Source organism: Bufo bufo, chromosome 8, assembly GCF_905171765.1.
Source record: "Bufo bufo chromosome 8, aBufBuf1.1, whole genome shotgun sequence".
NCBI lineage: Eukaryota > Metazoa > Chordata > Amphibia > Anura > Bufonidae > Bufo > Bufo bufo.
Window position 1 is genome coordinate 31,391,277 of NC_053396.1, and position 14,150 is coordinate 31,405,426.

A 14,150-nucleotide genomic window follows, 5' to 3' on the forward strand; every position below is an offset into this window, starting at 1 on the left:
CTGGGCTCTGGAAGTGGTGACGTCCGGCTACAAGTTGGAGTTCGCGTCCAGCCCGCCGGAACGTTTTTTTCCCTTCTCGCGTTCCGGGGGATCCAGCCAGGGCCTCGGACCTCTTTTTTGCGGTCTCCTCTCTTCTGGACCGTGGTGTCATTTCCCCCGTTCCCCCAGAAGAGCACGGGACAGGTTTTTACTCAAACCTGTTCGTTGTTCCAAAGAAAGAGGGGTCAGTACGTCCAATCTTGGATCTAAAACTTCTCAACAAGTTTCTACGGGTGCGGAAGTTTCGCATGGAGTCCCTTCGCTCCGTTATTGCTTCTCTGAGTCCAGGAGAATTTCTCGCGTCTGTGGACATTCAAGACGCCTACTTGCACGTCCCTATTGCAGAGTCCCACCATCGTTTTCTGCGCTTTGCCATAGGGGGGCGTCATTACCAGTTCGTCGCCCTACCTTTTGGGTTGGCAACCGCCCCTCGAGTTTTTACGAAGATTCTGGCGCCTCTCATGGCGCTTCTTCGCACCAGGGGCATCTCTTTGTTACCATACCTAGACGACATCTTGATAAAAGCTCCGTCTCTTCCACAGGCCGAGGACAGCATCCGAATCACGGTTCAATCCCTGGAACGGTTCGGATGGCTGATCAATCTCCCCAAGTCCTCTCTGCACCCCTCCCAGAGACTTTCGTTCCTGGGGATGATCTTGGACACCTCGATTTCTCGGGTGTTTCTTCCAGATTCCAAGGCTTCCCAGATTCGTCTGGCAATGGTGCTCCTTCTACGCTCTCCACGTCCCACCATTCGGGAGTGCATGCGGGTGCTGGGCCTTATGGTCTCCTCTTTCGAGGCGATTCCGTACGCCCAATTTCACACTCGTCCGCTACAACAGATGATCCTTGCCCTCTGGAACAAGAACCCTCGGGGTCTAGACACTCCTGTTCGTCTGTCCCGGCAAGTTCGAGCGTCTCTCCCTTGGTGGCAGTCTCCCCTGAACCTATCGTCAGGAAAGTCCTTCCTTCCGTTCTCCTGGACGATAGTCACCACCGACGCCAGCCTCATCGGTTGGGGAGGTGTTCTCCGGAACCTCACAGTTCAGGGTGTCTGGTCGGCGGAGGAATCCCGTCTCCCGATAAACGTTTTGGAATTGAGGGCGATTTTCCACTCCCTCTCCCATTGGACTCCTCTCCTGGCGACTCGCCCGGTGCGGGTTCAGTCGGACAATGCCACGGCTGTGGCTTATGTCAACCATCAGGGCGGGACTCGCAGTCGGGCAGTAATGCGGGAAGTAGCGAGGATCCTCTTATGGGCGGAGTCTCATGTTCCAGTATTGTCGGCAGTGTACATCCCGGGAGTCGACAATTGGACGGCGGATTTTCTGAGTCGCACCAAGGTGGATCCGGGAGAGTGGTCTCTCCATCCGGAGGTGTTCGAGGACATCTGCCACCGATGGGGCCGTCCGGACGTAGATTTGATGGCTTCCCGGCTCAACCACAAGGTGCCGGTGTATCTTGCCCGCGCTCGAGACCCACGGGCGGACGGGGTGGACGCGCTGGTATTTCCATGGCAGCGGTTCAGCCTCCTTTACGTCTTCCCTCCGATTCCTCTGTTGCCGAAGGTGCTGCGCAAGATCGAGGCGGAGGGGATACCAACCATTCTCGTCGCTCCGGATTGGCCTCGTCGCGCCTGGTTCTCCAGCGTCGCTCGTATGTTGGCGGACGTCCCGTGGCCTCTGCCCGACAGAGAGGATCTCTTGTCTCAGGGGCCGCTCTTCCACCAGAATTCACGGCAGCTGCGTTTAACGGCGTGGCTGTTGAGACCGCCATCCTGAGGAAGAGAGGCTTCTCTGATGCGGTGGTAAGAACCATGATCAGGGCTCGAAAGCCGGCTTCTTCACGAATCTATTATCGCACCTGGAAGGCCTTCCTGGTGTTTTGTGAGAAATCGGGCTACTCGCCCCTACGTTTCTCTGTCCCAGTGGTGCTGTCTTTTCTCCAGTCCGGCCTCGACATGGGTCTGTCGCTCAGTTCTTTAAAGGGTCAGGTTTCTGCTTTGGCTATCTTTTTTCAGAGGTCCATTGCCTTTTTGAGACCTGTAAAAACCTTCCTGCAGGGGGTGGCGCATTCGGTTCCTCCGTATGTGCCTCCCTTGCCCCCCTGGGATCTCAACTTGGTTCTGCGCGCCCTTCAGGCGGCGCCTTTTGAACCTCTGAGGGAGATCTCTCTGGTTTTACTCACCTGGAAGGTAGTTTTTCTGGTGGCCATAACCTCCATCAGGCGAGTTTCGGAGCTGGCCGCACTTTCCTGCCGGGAACCTTTTCTGGTCTTTCACCAGGATAAGGTGGTGCTCAGGCCGGTGCCTTCTTTTTTGCCCAAGGTGGTTTCTCCCTTCCACCTTAACGAGGATCTTGTCCTGCCCTCTTTTTGTCCTTCTCCGGTGAACCCCAAGGAATGTGCTCTCCACTCCCTGGACGTCGTCAGGGCCCTGAAGGTGTACCTGGGGGCTACCGCTTCCTTCCGGCGTTCAGACTCTCTCTTTGTGATTCCTGAAGGGTCCCGTAAGGGCCTGGCGGCTTCCAAGGTCACCGTGGCGCGGTGGATCCGTTCCGCTATTGCTGCGGCATATCGCGCTCGCGGCCACGTTCCGCCGTCGCGGATTACCGCTCACTCCACAAGGGCAGTGGGTGCTTCCTGGGCTAGACGCAATCGCGCATCCGTTTCCCAGTTGTGTAAGGCGGCCACTTGGTCGTCCTTACATACTTTCACAAAGTTTTATCAGTTACACTCTCTGGCCTCGGCTGATGCTGCTCTTGGGCGCAGGGTATTGCAGGCTGTGGTTCCGGTTTGACTACTGGACGTTTATTCCTGGCGGTGTTGGATTTGTTCTTTTTTCCCACCCCATGGACTGCTTTGGGACGTCCCATGGTCTGTGTCCCCCAATGGAATGAACGAGAAAAGGAGATTTTTGTGAAACTCACCTGTAAAATCTTTTTCTCGTAATTTCCATTGGGGGACACAGCTCCCGCCCCCTTTTTTGGTTTACGCCTTAGGGTGTGCTGTGTGATGGTTTCCATAATGTTTTGTTTCCGTTCTCCTTCTCCTACTGCTTTTGCAACGACTGAAGTTCTCCTGGAGGTGCCTGGGGGTATAGCCCGAGGAGGAGGAGCTTCTTTTTTTTTTGCATAGTGTCCCTCCTAGTAATATCTCTAAGCTATACCCATGGTCTGTGTCCCATGGTCTGTGTCCCATGGTCTGTGTCCCCCAATGGAAATTACGAGAAAAAGATTTTACAGGTGAGTTTCACAAAAATCTCCTTTTTCCCTTATAACAATGTTATAAGGGAAAATAATACAGTGAATAGACTTTAATGGGGTCCGGGGTTGCTCATCCCTATCATCTTCTAGCAACCATGCGTGAAAATCGCACCGCATCCGCACTTGCTTACGGATGCTTGCGATTTTCACGCAGCCCCATTTATTTCTATGGGGCCTGCGTTGCGTGAAAAACGTAGAATATAGAACATGCTGCGATTTTCACGCAGCGCACAAGTGATGCGTGAAAATCACCACTCATCTGCACAGCCCCATTGAAGTGAATGGGTCCGGATTCAATGTGGGTGCAATGCGTTCACCTCACGCATTGCACCCGCGCGGAAAACTCGCCCGTGTGAAAGGGGCCGAAGGGTATTGCCTTCATCTATAATGGAACCATGGCAGTGACCACCCATCCATTTTTCTAATCTAAGCCTAACTCATCCCCTTGTTTTTTGCTAGGTTTCCATTAGGGTTACCGTAATTTTTGGTGTCAAGTATTGCCCATGCAAGAAAGCAATTAAAGGTGTTATCCTATGATTAATGTAAAAAAATGTAAATCCGATATTATATAGCACATGCCAGTCTAACAATCTTACAACCAGCCCTGTACCTCACATGGATCCAGAGATCTCCCCATTCATTGCTCCAATTGCTCTGCTAGATTTATTCAATGCTTTCGAGGAGGAGTGTCCTTTCCGCTGCAGTTGAAGGATGGAACTGAGCACGTGCTTCCATCTCATTGAGCAGGACAGAGGAATTACAAAAAGAACATGTGGCGCTATACAAATACAGTTTATTGAATAACTCAGTAGCTATACTAAGTTTTTAATTAAATGCAGTTACAAAAGTATTCAGATCCAGGTGCTGGTTTGAAAATGTAGAATATATTTCTTGGTGCAACCCCTTTAATAGAGGGTTTTCCCATCCGGATCACACAGCTAAAGCAGCTTTATGTTGTGAAGGGCACCGACAAATACCTTATATCTCAACTTCTCAGACCCTAATGAAACCCGTAGATATTTAATATGTATCCTGTAATTAATCTGGGTATGTTTGTGCTGACTTTGTGGGAACCTCCCCCCCCCCCCACCCATAAGCCCAGGCACCTCACACACAATGTACTTACCTCGCTCCCCAGCACCCGCGTCGCTTCTGAAGCCCACACGGCCGCTGCTGCATCTCCCTGTCTGGGGGGAAGAAGGGGGTGAGCCTCCCTAGCGTCACCTGTGATGCTAAGGAGGCTCGCCCCCATCACCGCCGGCCATTGGCTATATTGGCTCCTCACTGCTCCGAGGACGAGGTAAAGCGGTGCTCCGAGAGGGTTTGGACAGCTCCTCTGTGCCCTGAGCGCCTCTTCTACATATAGGTAAAAAGAAGAATTTTTGTGCATCAGTAATACCGATACCAGTATGTCTAGTTTAATAGGGTTGATCATGATGCCAGATGCTCTTTAAAGGCGATATGTTATCGGAAAAGGACCTTTTAGTTTAAAACAAGTTTTTATGTTAAATATACTGTATTTTTGCATGTCACCATCTATATTAATAATGTTTCGCAATCTGGCTGCTGAGATTTACTATAGACCGAGACTTCCTTTTCTGATCACTTTTCAGCAGTCTTCTCATTATCATAGGCAGGATTATAATGAACGGTTTCATTTATATGTGCATGACACAAGATCACAGCCATTTTCATTAGGTCACAGCTCACCTCCTCCCCCTCCCTGCACAATTACCTCTGCACAGGCACAGAGCATGCCCACCACTCTCTCATAGACGTTAATGAGACCCTTTTATTCTGCAGGTTCCTATGGTTCACGTAGCTGCTGTAAAGCACATCTCTGAATGCTGTTAACAGTAGCTCAGGCAAGCTGGCCACCCCCAAATTCACGTACAGAAATAGAATGATGGAGGGGTTTTCTGAGTTTAAAGAGGACCTGTCACCGGATTTTATATTCTAAAATCAATACTTTTTACAGTAGTCCACCTTGAGCAGATGCCATTGCTCTATTCTCAAATTGGCGCCACTGTGCCCCCCCGTTCTGTTCTCGCTCCTAATGAGCTAACGACTAGCATAGGTACAGTGAGCGAGTATGTAAGCCTGTTCTTGTTAGATTTGTTACCAAATCTCTTGAGAACGGCTCATCTTCTCCCTGAAGTGGTCAGCGGTGTTTGGACAGCGTCCCAGCCAGGGCACAGGAGACGCCCACGAAGAAGATCAGAGGTCTCCTCCTCCCTGTATCAATACTAGTAATTAGCATGTTAGGTGCGAGAACAGAGCAGCGGACATTGCGGCGCAACAGAGGGGCCAGAATAAAATAACGCAATGGCATCTGCTCAAGGCAGACGACACTATAAGGTATTGTTTTTAGGAGAAAAAAAAAAAATCAGTGACAGGATCTCTAAATAAAAAAGTTGTAAAAGGCAGGGATGAAATCAGAATATAAAAAAAAAACAAGTTATACTCATTATTCTGAACACCCTCCGTTTTGCTTAAATCCTCCCTGCCAGGCTTTGTTTTTATGACTGCAGATGTGATGTTAACGTATCCCACACATGTCCACTGCAGCCAGTCACTGGTCTCACCGGTCTTGAGTCACATACCGCTGAGGCCAGGAATTGACTGCAGTGGTCGGTATACAGGCAGATAATCACTGCAGCCATAAACATAATGTGGCTAGGACGATCGAAGTGGCAGCGTTGCAATGGAGGGGGTTTAGGATGGCGAGCATAAGGCTTTTTTTTTTATTTTTCATCTTCCCTGACTTTTACTGTTTTTTACATTTTTTTTTTTTATAGCAATACAGCATTTTTTAAGACATATGGTCTAGTGCACGTAATACTAGGACATCTGGCTCACTGATCCTATAACACCTCATTTCTTTTTGCCATGCGGCAAGGCTTATGGCATCAGTTACCTTGATATTTGCACCACCTGGCAACCCAGATGTTGGCAGGCCGATTCTGAGGTCTAACACACAAAAACAATGTCCTGTTTAGAAAGGCAGCATTGGATATGTAAAGGCTTTAATTTGCAGTACATGGCACTATTCATTAGCATACACACAGATTTGGCAGAGCAGAGTTTGTCCGTTGGCACTCTGACATAATATATGTCTGTGTTTTTAGGTAGGACTGGCAATAGTCCTGATAAATTATATTTCACAGACCTTACATGACAAATCCATCTCTCTACAACTTTACTTGAGTCTACATGACCTCTAGACTTGGATCACAGTTCTCTGTTCCTAGGGCTACATGGTGGTCGCATCCGTCGGTGGATCATGCGGGAATCCTCTTGCTTTCCAGAGGCTGATTGACAGCCTTCTCCCTATTGCTGTGCAATAGGGTAGGGGAGCCCAAGTACCATGCATATCATTGAACTTGCCTACTCCAAAACGAATCCACATTAACACATAAGTGACAGAGTTGAAATTAGTCTGTCACTGCACCATAAGCAGTCGGAGAGAGAGGACCGCATAAGGGACATGACACGTCCACTTTAAAGCAGGGACGCCCAACCTGCGCCCCTCCAGCTGTTGCAGAACTACAACTCCCAGCATGCCTGGACAGTCTACAGCTATCGGGGCATGTTGGGAGTTGTAGTTTTGCAACAGCTGGAGAGCTGCAGGTTGGGCATCCCTGCTTTAAAGGAGTCTTCTAAGATCTAACGTTAATGACCTATCCCAGGGATGGGCAAGCTGCGGCTCTCCAGCTGTTGTAAAACTACAACTCCCAGTATGCCCAGTCTGCCTACAGCAGGGCATGTTGGGATTTGTAGTTTTACAACAGCTGGAGAGCCGCAGTTTGCCCATCTCTGACCTATCCTTCTGATAGACCATAGATGTGGGAACGACTAGAGGTCCACCCCTTGCCCGTCAGCAGAACCAGGAAGATTGCAGCTCAGCCCATTCATGTGAACGAGTGCATCACTATGTCCATATTGCAGTGAAGTGGTCCCCTTGTTCTGCTGATCAGATGCAGTCCCTGCGGTCAGACCCCACCAATCAGACATTGGTTTTTCTGTAACATTCTTGTGAACCCCTTTTAGCAAAATACATTTTAAAGATGTTACGCCATGATGTGAAAAAATGATGTGACAATCTCTTTCTAACAAAGCTAGAACCAGCCCTGTACTACACACGTGTCCAGATATCTCCCCATTCACTTTTCCAATTGCTCCATTAGATTATCTTCAGCCTGGCAGCTCATGAGGGCATGTCATTTCTCAGGGAGTGTGCCCTTTCTGCTGCAGCTCTCTCCCTTTAACTCCCACAGCTTCTAACAGAACATATGGCTGGTGGCAGGTTGAAGATTCAAAATGAGCACCTTCGACCAGCTCAGTGAGATGGATAAAAAATAAGAAAAAGAACAAACAGCAGGTGGCGCTATACAGATACATTTTATTGAATGACTCAGTGGCTATACTTCATTTTTAATTACATGTTGCAAAAGTATTCAGATCCAAGTGCTGGTTTAAAAACTGTAGGTTATGCTTGGTAGTACAACCCCTTTAAGCACAGAGAAGACAATCTTTTTATTACATTTGCAGAATCTCTATCCGCACCAGTCACTGCCGAGCGGATGGCATTGCTTGGTTGTCATAGATCTGGGCTTAGCGATAATGTCACCTGTTGATCATAGTTTGATCTGGGGACTTGGACAGCTCTGGCTTGTCCTGCTGCCAGTGATGACTAATGGAGTGAATGGAGACGGCCGTCATCTCTCTGCTGATGCTGCACACTAAGCTTCCATCAAATAAGTACATGGCTGAGGTGCCAGGGCTTTAATGCACTCCATGTTATGCTGCTTATGTTGGATCTGCTGAGAAGAACAGTCTGTCCATTCCGGTCTTTAACCCGTCTTACTGAACCCGTTGTTTTCTTCTAGCCTTCATCCCGGGGATCTCTACCCTTTCACCAGGAAACCCTTATTTATTATCGTGGATTCATCGAACAGCGTGGCATACAAGGTATTTCTTGTCTATAGTATGTTTTCAATGGCAAATTCTTGCATATGTCATTTTTTTTAATATATATATATCTTTATTGTGTCAAATATGAGTAAAACAGATGAGATGCAGTCAGATACACGCTTGACATACAGCACATAGAGTAAGGGCCCAGGATCGGGAACTTTTCTGCCATAAATCATCTTACGAACGCTTGTTTCCAATACTTTGCAAATGGTGCCGCCAGTCACCAAATAAACAAGCGACAGTAAAAAAACACTGTTGAGCGCCAGCATATTATCCTGTATGAACGGGGTGTACTGCACTCTTACCAGGATGAACGATCGTAGTGCGGATCATTCATCACCATGCAAAGGGGAAGGTTGCTGCATGTACAGTGATTGGGAATGAGTGGTCCGTCATTACCCTGCACATTCGCCTGTATAAAGGGGTTGTCCTACCCTTTTACAATTGAGGGCCTTTCCTGCACCCCCACCGATCAGCTGTTGTAGAAATACATAGCTCCCTCTGTAGTGCAGTGGACGGGGCTGGTTAATGTACGACCTTTCCCATTGAAATGAATGGAAGTGCGAACATCTCTTGAACCCCAGAACAAAATTCCAGTTTTCCATGGCATTGGTTAGTTTCATACTACAATGGTCTCTCACTGGTTTTTATCTGATCAGTGGGGGTCCAGCTCCTGGAACTCCCGCTGATCTTCTGCTTGAAGGGGCCACGCGCTTGGAGCAGCACTGCAGCCTCTTCAGAGTATACCAAGCACGGCACCCTATATTACATAGTAGCTGCGCTTTGTACTGCACTAAGGCTACTTTCACACTCGCGTTTTGGCTTTCCGTTTGTGAGATCCTTTCAGGGCTCTCACACGTGGTCCAAAACGGATCAGTTTTGCCCCAATGCATTCTGAATGGAAAAGGATCCGCTCAGAATGCATCAGTTTGCCTCCGATCAGTCTCCATTCCGCTCTGGAGACAGACACCAAAAATCTGCCTGCCGCGTTTTAGTGTCCGTCTGATGAAACTGAGCCAAACGGATCCGTCCTGACACACAATGTAAGTCAATGGGGACGGATCCGTTTTCTCTGACTTGGCCTGACACAATAGAAAACGGATCCGTCCTCCATTGACTTTCAATGGAGTTCATGACTGATCCGTCTTGGCTATGTTAAAGATAATACAAACTGATCCGTTCTGAACGGATGCAGACGGCTGTATTATCTGAGCGGATCCGTCGCCCCAAACGTGAGTGTAAAAGTAGCCTAAGTCCCATTCATTTGAATTGGACTGAGATGCACAAAGGCCATGTGACCGATGTGAGTGATGTCACAGGATGAGGAAGAGGCTGCAGCGCTCACCTGAATCCCTTTCCACAGCTTATTGCCAGGGGCGCTAGGAGTCCATCAATCAGGATAGGTCATCTATCAACGTTAAGAGGTATTTGGTATAGCTATGTGGTATACCAGGGATGGCCAACCTGAGGCTCTCCAGATGTTGCAAAACTACAACTCCCAGCATGCCCAGACTGCCCACAGCTATCAGGCTACAGCAGGGCATGGTGGGAATTGTAGTTTTACAACAGCTGGAGAGCCACAGGTTGGCCATGCCTGTGGTATACCATAAATATCTGATAGGTACAGGTCCCACATCTGGAACTGCCATAGATGTCTGATAGGTACAGATCCCACCTGTAGAACTGCCATAGATGTCTGATAGGTACAGATCCCACCTGTAGAACTGCCATAAATGTCCGATAGGTACAGATCCCACCTGTAGAACTGCCATAGATGTCTGATAGGTACAGGTCCCACCTGTGGAACTGCCATAAATGTCTGATGGGTACAAGTCCCATATCTGGAACTGCCATAAATGTCTGATGGGTACAAGTCCCAGATCTGGAACTGCCATAAATGTCTGATGGGTACAAGTCCCACCTGTAGAGCTGCCATAAATGTCTGATGGGTACAAGTCCCACCTGTAGAACTGCCATAAATGTCTGATGGGTACAAGTCCCACCTGTAGAGCTGCCATAAATGTCTGATGGGTACAAGTCCCACCTGTAGAACTGCCATAAATGTCTGATGGGTACAAGTCCCACCTGTAGAGCTGCCATAAATGTCTGATGGGTACAAGTCCCACCTGTAGAGCTGCCATAAATGTCTGATGGGTACAAGTCCCACCTGTAGAACTGCCATAAATGTCTGATGGGTACAAGTCCCACATCTGAAACTGCTATAAATGTCAGTAATGGAAATTACCCTTTAAAGCAATTAAACATTAAACGTTCTGTTCAGCTGTTGCTTAGTCATATCTATTTTTAGGGAAGCCTGGGTGGCTACCAATATGGCCACCAGTGCAGCTCCCACTGGGTCTGTCATTCTGCTCTCTGCCATGACTCACGGATGGAGTCATACTGGGCAGATTTGACTTTCATAGGTCTAAGAAGATTGGCAGCTGTAATGGTAGAGAGCACGGCTGTCACCGAACCTTTCCATTAATAGGTGTGACAAACCCACTACTGAAAGCTCAACGACTTTTATCCCAAGGTGATTTTATACATACCGCGCTCAGGTCAGTGCTTGTATGTTCTGTACAGTGGGCGTATGGTGGCAGCTGCCCGGCCTGCTGCTTCCTGCAGTTGGGCACAAGCTGATATTAAGATGGCTTTGTTAGTTGTGCTAGCAGCCACAGCTGTGACGCCAACTGCTCTTCACAGCCTCTCCGGTCCTCTCACTATTTAATGTGACAGACGTGGAGGTCTGCCAACTGAGCGACTTATCGTTAGTCATAGTTGGCACAGATCTGCCGCTTGTAAGTCCCAAGGAAAATAGAACTATCTTGCATTGAGCATTTGTGTTTCTTTTGTATTTAGGCTAGGCAGCAAGTTCCTTCATGTCTCGTGTCAGTGGCCGCACATATTTGATTGATAATGGGCATCTGTCAGCAGTTTTGTACCTATGACACTGACTGACCTGTTACATGTGCGCTTGGCAGCTGAAGGCATCTGTGTTGGTCTCATGTTCATATGTGATCGCATTTCTGAGAGAAATGAAGTTTTAATGTATGAAAATGAGCCTCTAGGAGCAACGGGGGCTTTGCCGTTATACCTAGAGGCTCTGCTCTCTCTGCAACTGCTGCGCTTTAATTGACAGGGCCAGGCATAATAATGTTTCCCTGCCTGACCCTGTCAGTTAAAGTGCAGAGGGCGCGGCAGTTGCAGAAAAAAACAGGGTCTCTGGGTGCAATTGCAACGCCCCCATTGCTCTTAGAGGCTCATTTGCATATATAAAAATTTCATTTTTAGAAGCAAGGCTGGCACATATAAACATGGGACCAACACAGATGCCTTCAGCTGCCAAGTGCACATGTAACAGGTCAGCCAGTGTCATAGGGACAAATCTGCTGACAGATGGCCTTTATCAATCAAATATGTGCGGCCACTGACACGAGACATGATTTACATATATGTGAATGGAGTAAGTCCATACATAACAATGAATGATCTGTAGAGTGACTTGTGTCTTATTACGTTCTCCGCCTGTGCTGTATTTCCTTTTTAGCAGACCACGCAGTTTTGATTTGATGGGCTTTTTTTGTGTTGCAGAATTTCACCAATCTCTTTGGACAGCCCCTAGTTTGCCTGCTTTCCCCGACAGCTTATCCTAAGGCTTTTCAAGGTATGGCCGACATTCTGCATTTTCTACATTTTTTCAGAGACAGTTCTGTTAACCTGGTATTTCACAGTCCAGAAAGTCTGAACATTAAAATGTGGTGTAGAATTTCATAAAAACTGATCTATAGAAGAAAGGGTTAGCCTACAAAAACATCTATCACTTATCCACATGATAGAGGATAAATGTATGATCAGTGCAGTTTCTAGCTAAAATTTCTCTCAGGGCGAGTGTCAAAAAAACACCCCCCCTCCCCTGTCAAAAAAACTCCCCCCCCCCCCCCCCCCCCCCCGCCCCTCAAAACTGCTCGATGAAATGTGTCTCCCCATTGTAAAAAATGTGTCACCACATTGCACGGACGCACCCAGTGACCCACTGTCCCACAGACTCAGGCTCTCACTCACAGCAGGCTTCTTTCTCAGCACTGCTCCGGGCGGGCGGTAACAGGCAGGCAGTGCGGCCGGCGGCGCTCACCTCACTACTGTACGTCACGCAGCGCGTGACGTACAGTGAGTGAGCGCCGCCGCCCGCAGAGCCTGCCTGTGGGGGGACATTATTTTTAATAAGGAATCACTATGGACATTATTTAGAATGGAGGCTGCTGTGGGTGTCATTATAACTGTATAATGTCTGATAGGCCTAGTCCTGAGTTATATTACCCTGCCCTGTATAATAATGTACCCTGATACCCCTTATTTATATTACCCCAGCCGGGTAATATAACTAAGGGGTATCAGGGATGGGTACATTATTATACAGGGCAGGGTAATATAACTCAGGACTAGGCCTATCAGACATTATACAGTTATAATGAGTAATGACACCCACAGCAGCCTCCATTCTAAATAATGTCTATAGTGATCCTTATTAAACGTAATGTCCCCCACAGTGACAGTGGCCCCCACTTTCATGTCCCCCACAGTGACAGTGGCCCCCATTTTCATGTCCCCCACAGTGACAGTGGCCCCCACTTTCATGTCTCCCACAGTGACAGTGGCCCCCATTTTCATGTCTCCCACAGTGACAGTGGCCCCCATTTTCATGTCTCCCACAGTGGCCCCCCCATTGTAATTAATGCTTTGTACTGGACATCACTATGGCCTACAAGTTACCAGACACTGGGGATACTCTCCATAGGCTGCAACTAAAATAAAACTAGGAACATTCATCCTGGAGCCAACATGGTGTTTAATAGGGGTTCTCCAGGAATTAAAAGAAAATACTTACATGCACATAGTACACATCACACATGTTATTACATACAGGCACCTAGTACACATCACACATGTTATTACATACAGGCACCTAGTACACATCACACATGTTATTACATACAGACACATAGTACACATCACACATGTTATTACATACAGACACATAGTACACATCACACATGTTATTACATACAGGCACCTAGTACACATCACACATGTTACTACATACAGACACATACTGCACATCACACATGTTATTACATACAGGCACCTAGTACACATCACACATGTTATTACATACAGGCACCTAGTACACATCACACATGTTATTACATACAGACACATAGTACACATCACACATGTTATTACATACAGGCACCTAGTACACATCACACATGTTATTACATACAGGCACCTAGTACACATCACACATGTTATTACATACAGGCACCTAGTACACATCACACATGTTATTACATACAGGCACCTAGTACACATCACACATGTTATTACATACAGGCACCTAGTACACATCACACATGTTATTACATACAGGCACATACTGCACATCACACATGTTATTACATACAGACACATAGTACACATCACACATGTTATTACATACAGGCACCTAGTACACATCACACATGTTATTACATACAGACACATACTGCACATCACACATGTTATTACATACAGGCACATAGTACACATCACACATGTTATTACATACAGACACATAGTACACATCACACATGTTGCTACATACAGACACATAGTACACATCACACATGTTATTACATACAGACACATAGTACACATCACACATGTTACTATATACAGGCACATAGTACACATCACACATGTTACTATATACAGGCACATAGTACACATCACACATGTTACTATATACAGGCACATAGTACACATCACACATGTTACTATATACAGGCACCTAGTACACATCACACATGTTATTACATACAGGCACCTAGTACA

The 14,150-nt window shown here is 47.4% G+C and overlaps 1 protein-coding gene across 1 annotated transcript in view; it reads left to right on the forward strand.

Annotated features, from left to right (window-relative positions):
- Window positions 1-14,150, forward strand: part of SCAI (suppressor of cancer cell invasion) — a 173,119-nt gene that overhangs the window by 146,943 nt on the left and 12,026 nt on the right. The window contains exons 13-14 of the mRNA XM_040442135.1: window positions 8,192-8,273; window positions 11,871-11,943. Coding sequence (XP_040298069.1) covers window positions 8,192-8,273; window positions 11,871-11,943 — 155 coding nt within the window. The remainder of the gene's footprint in view (window positions 1-8,191; window positions 8,274-11,870; window positions 11,944-14,150) is intronic.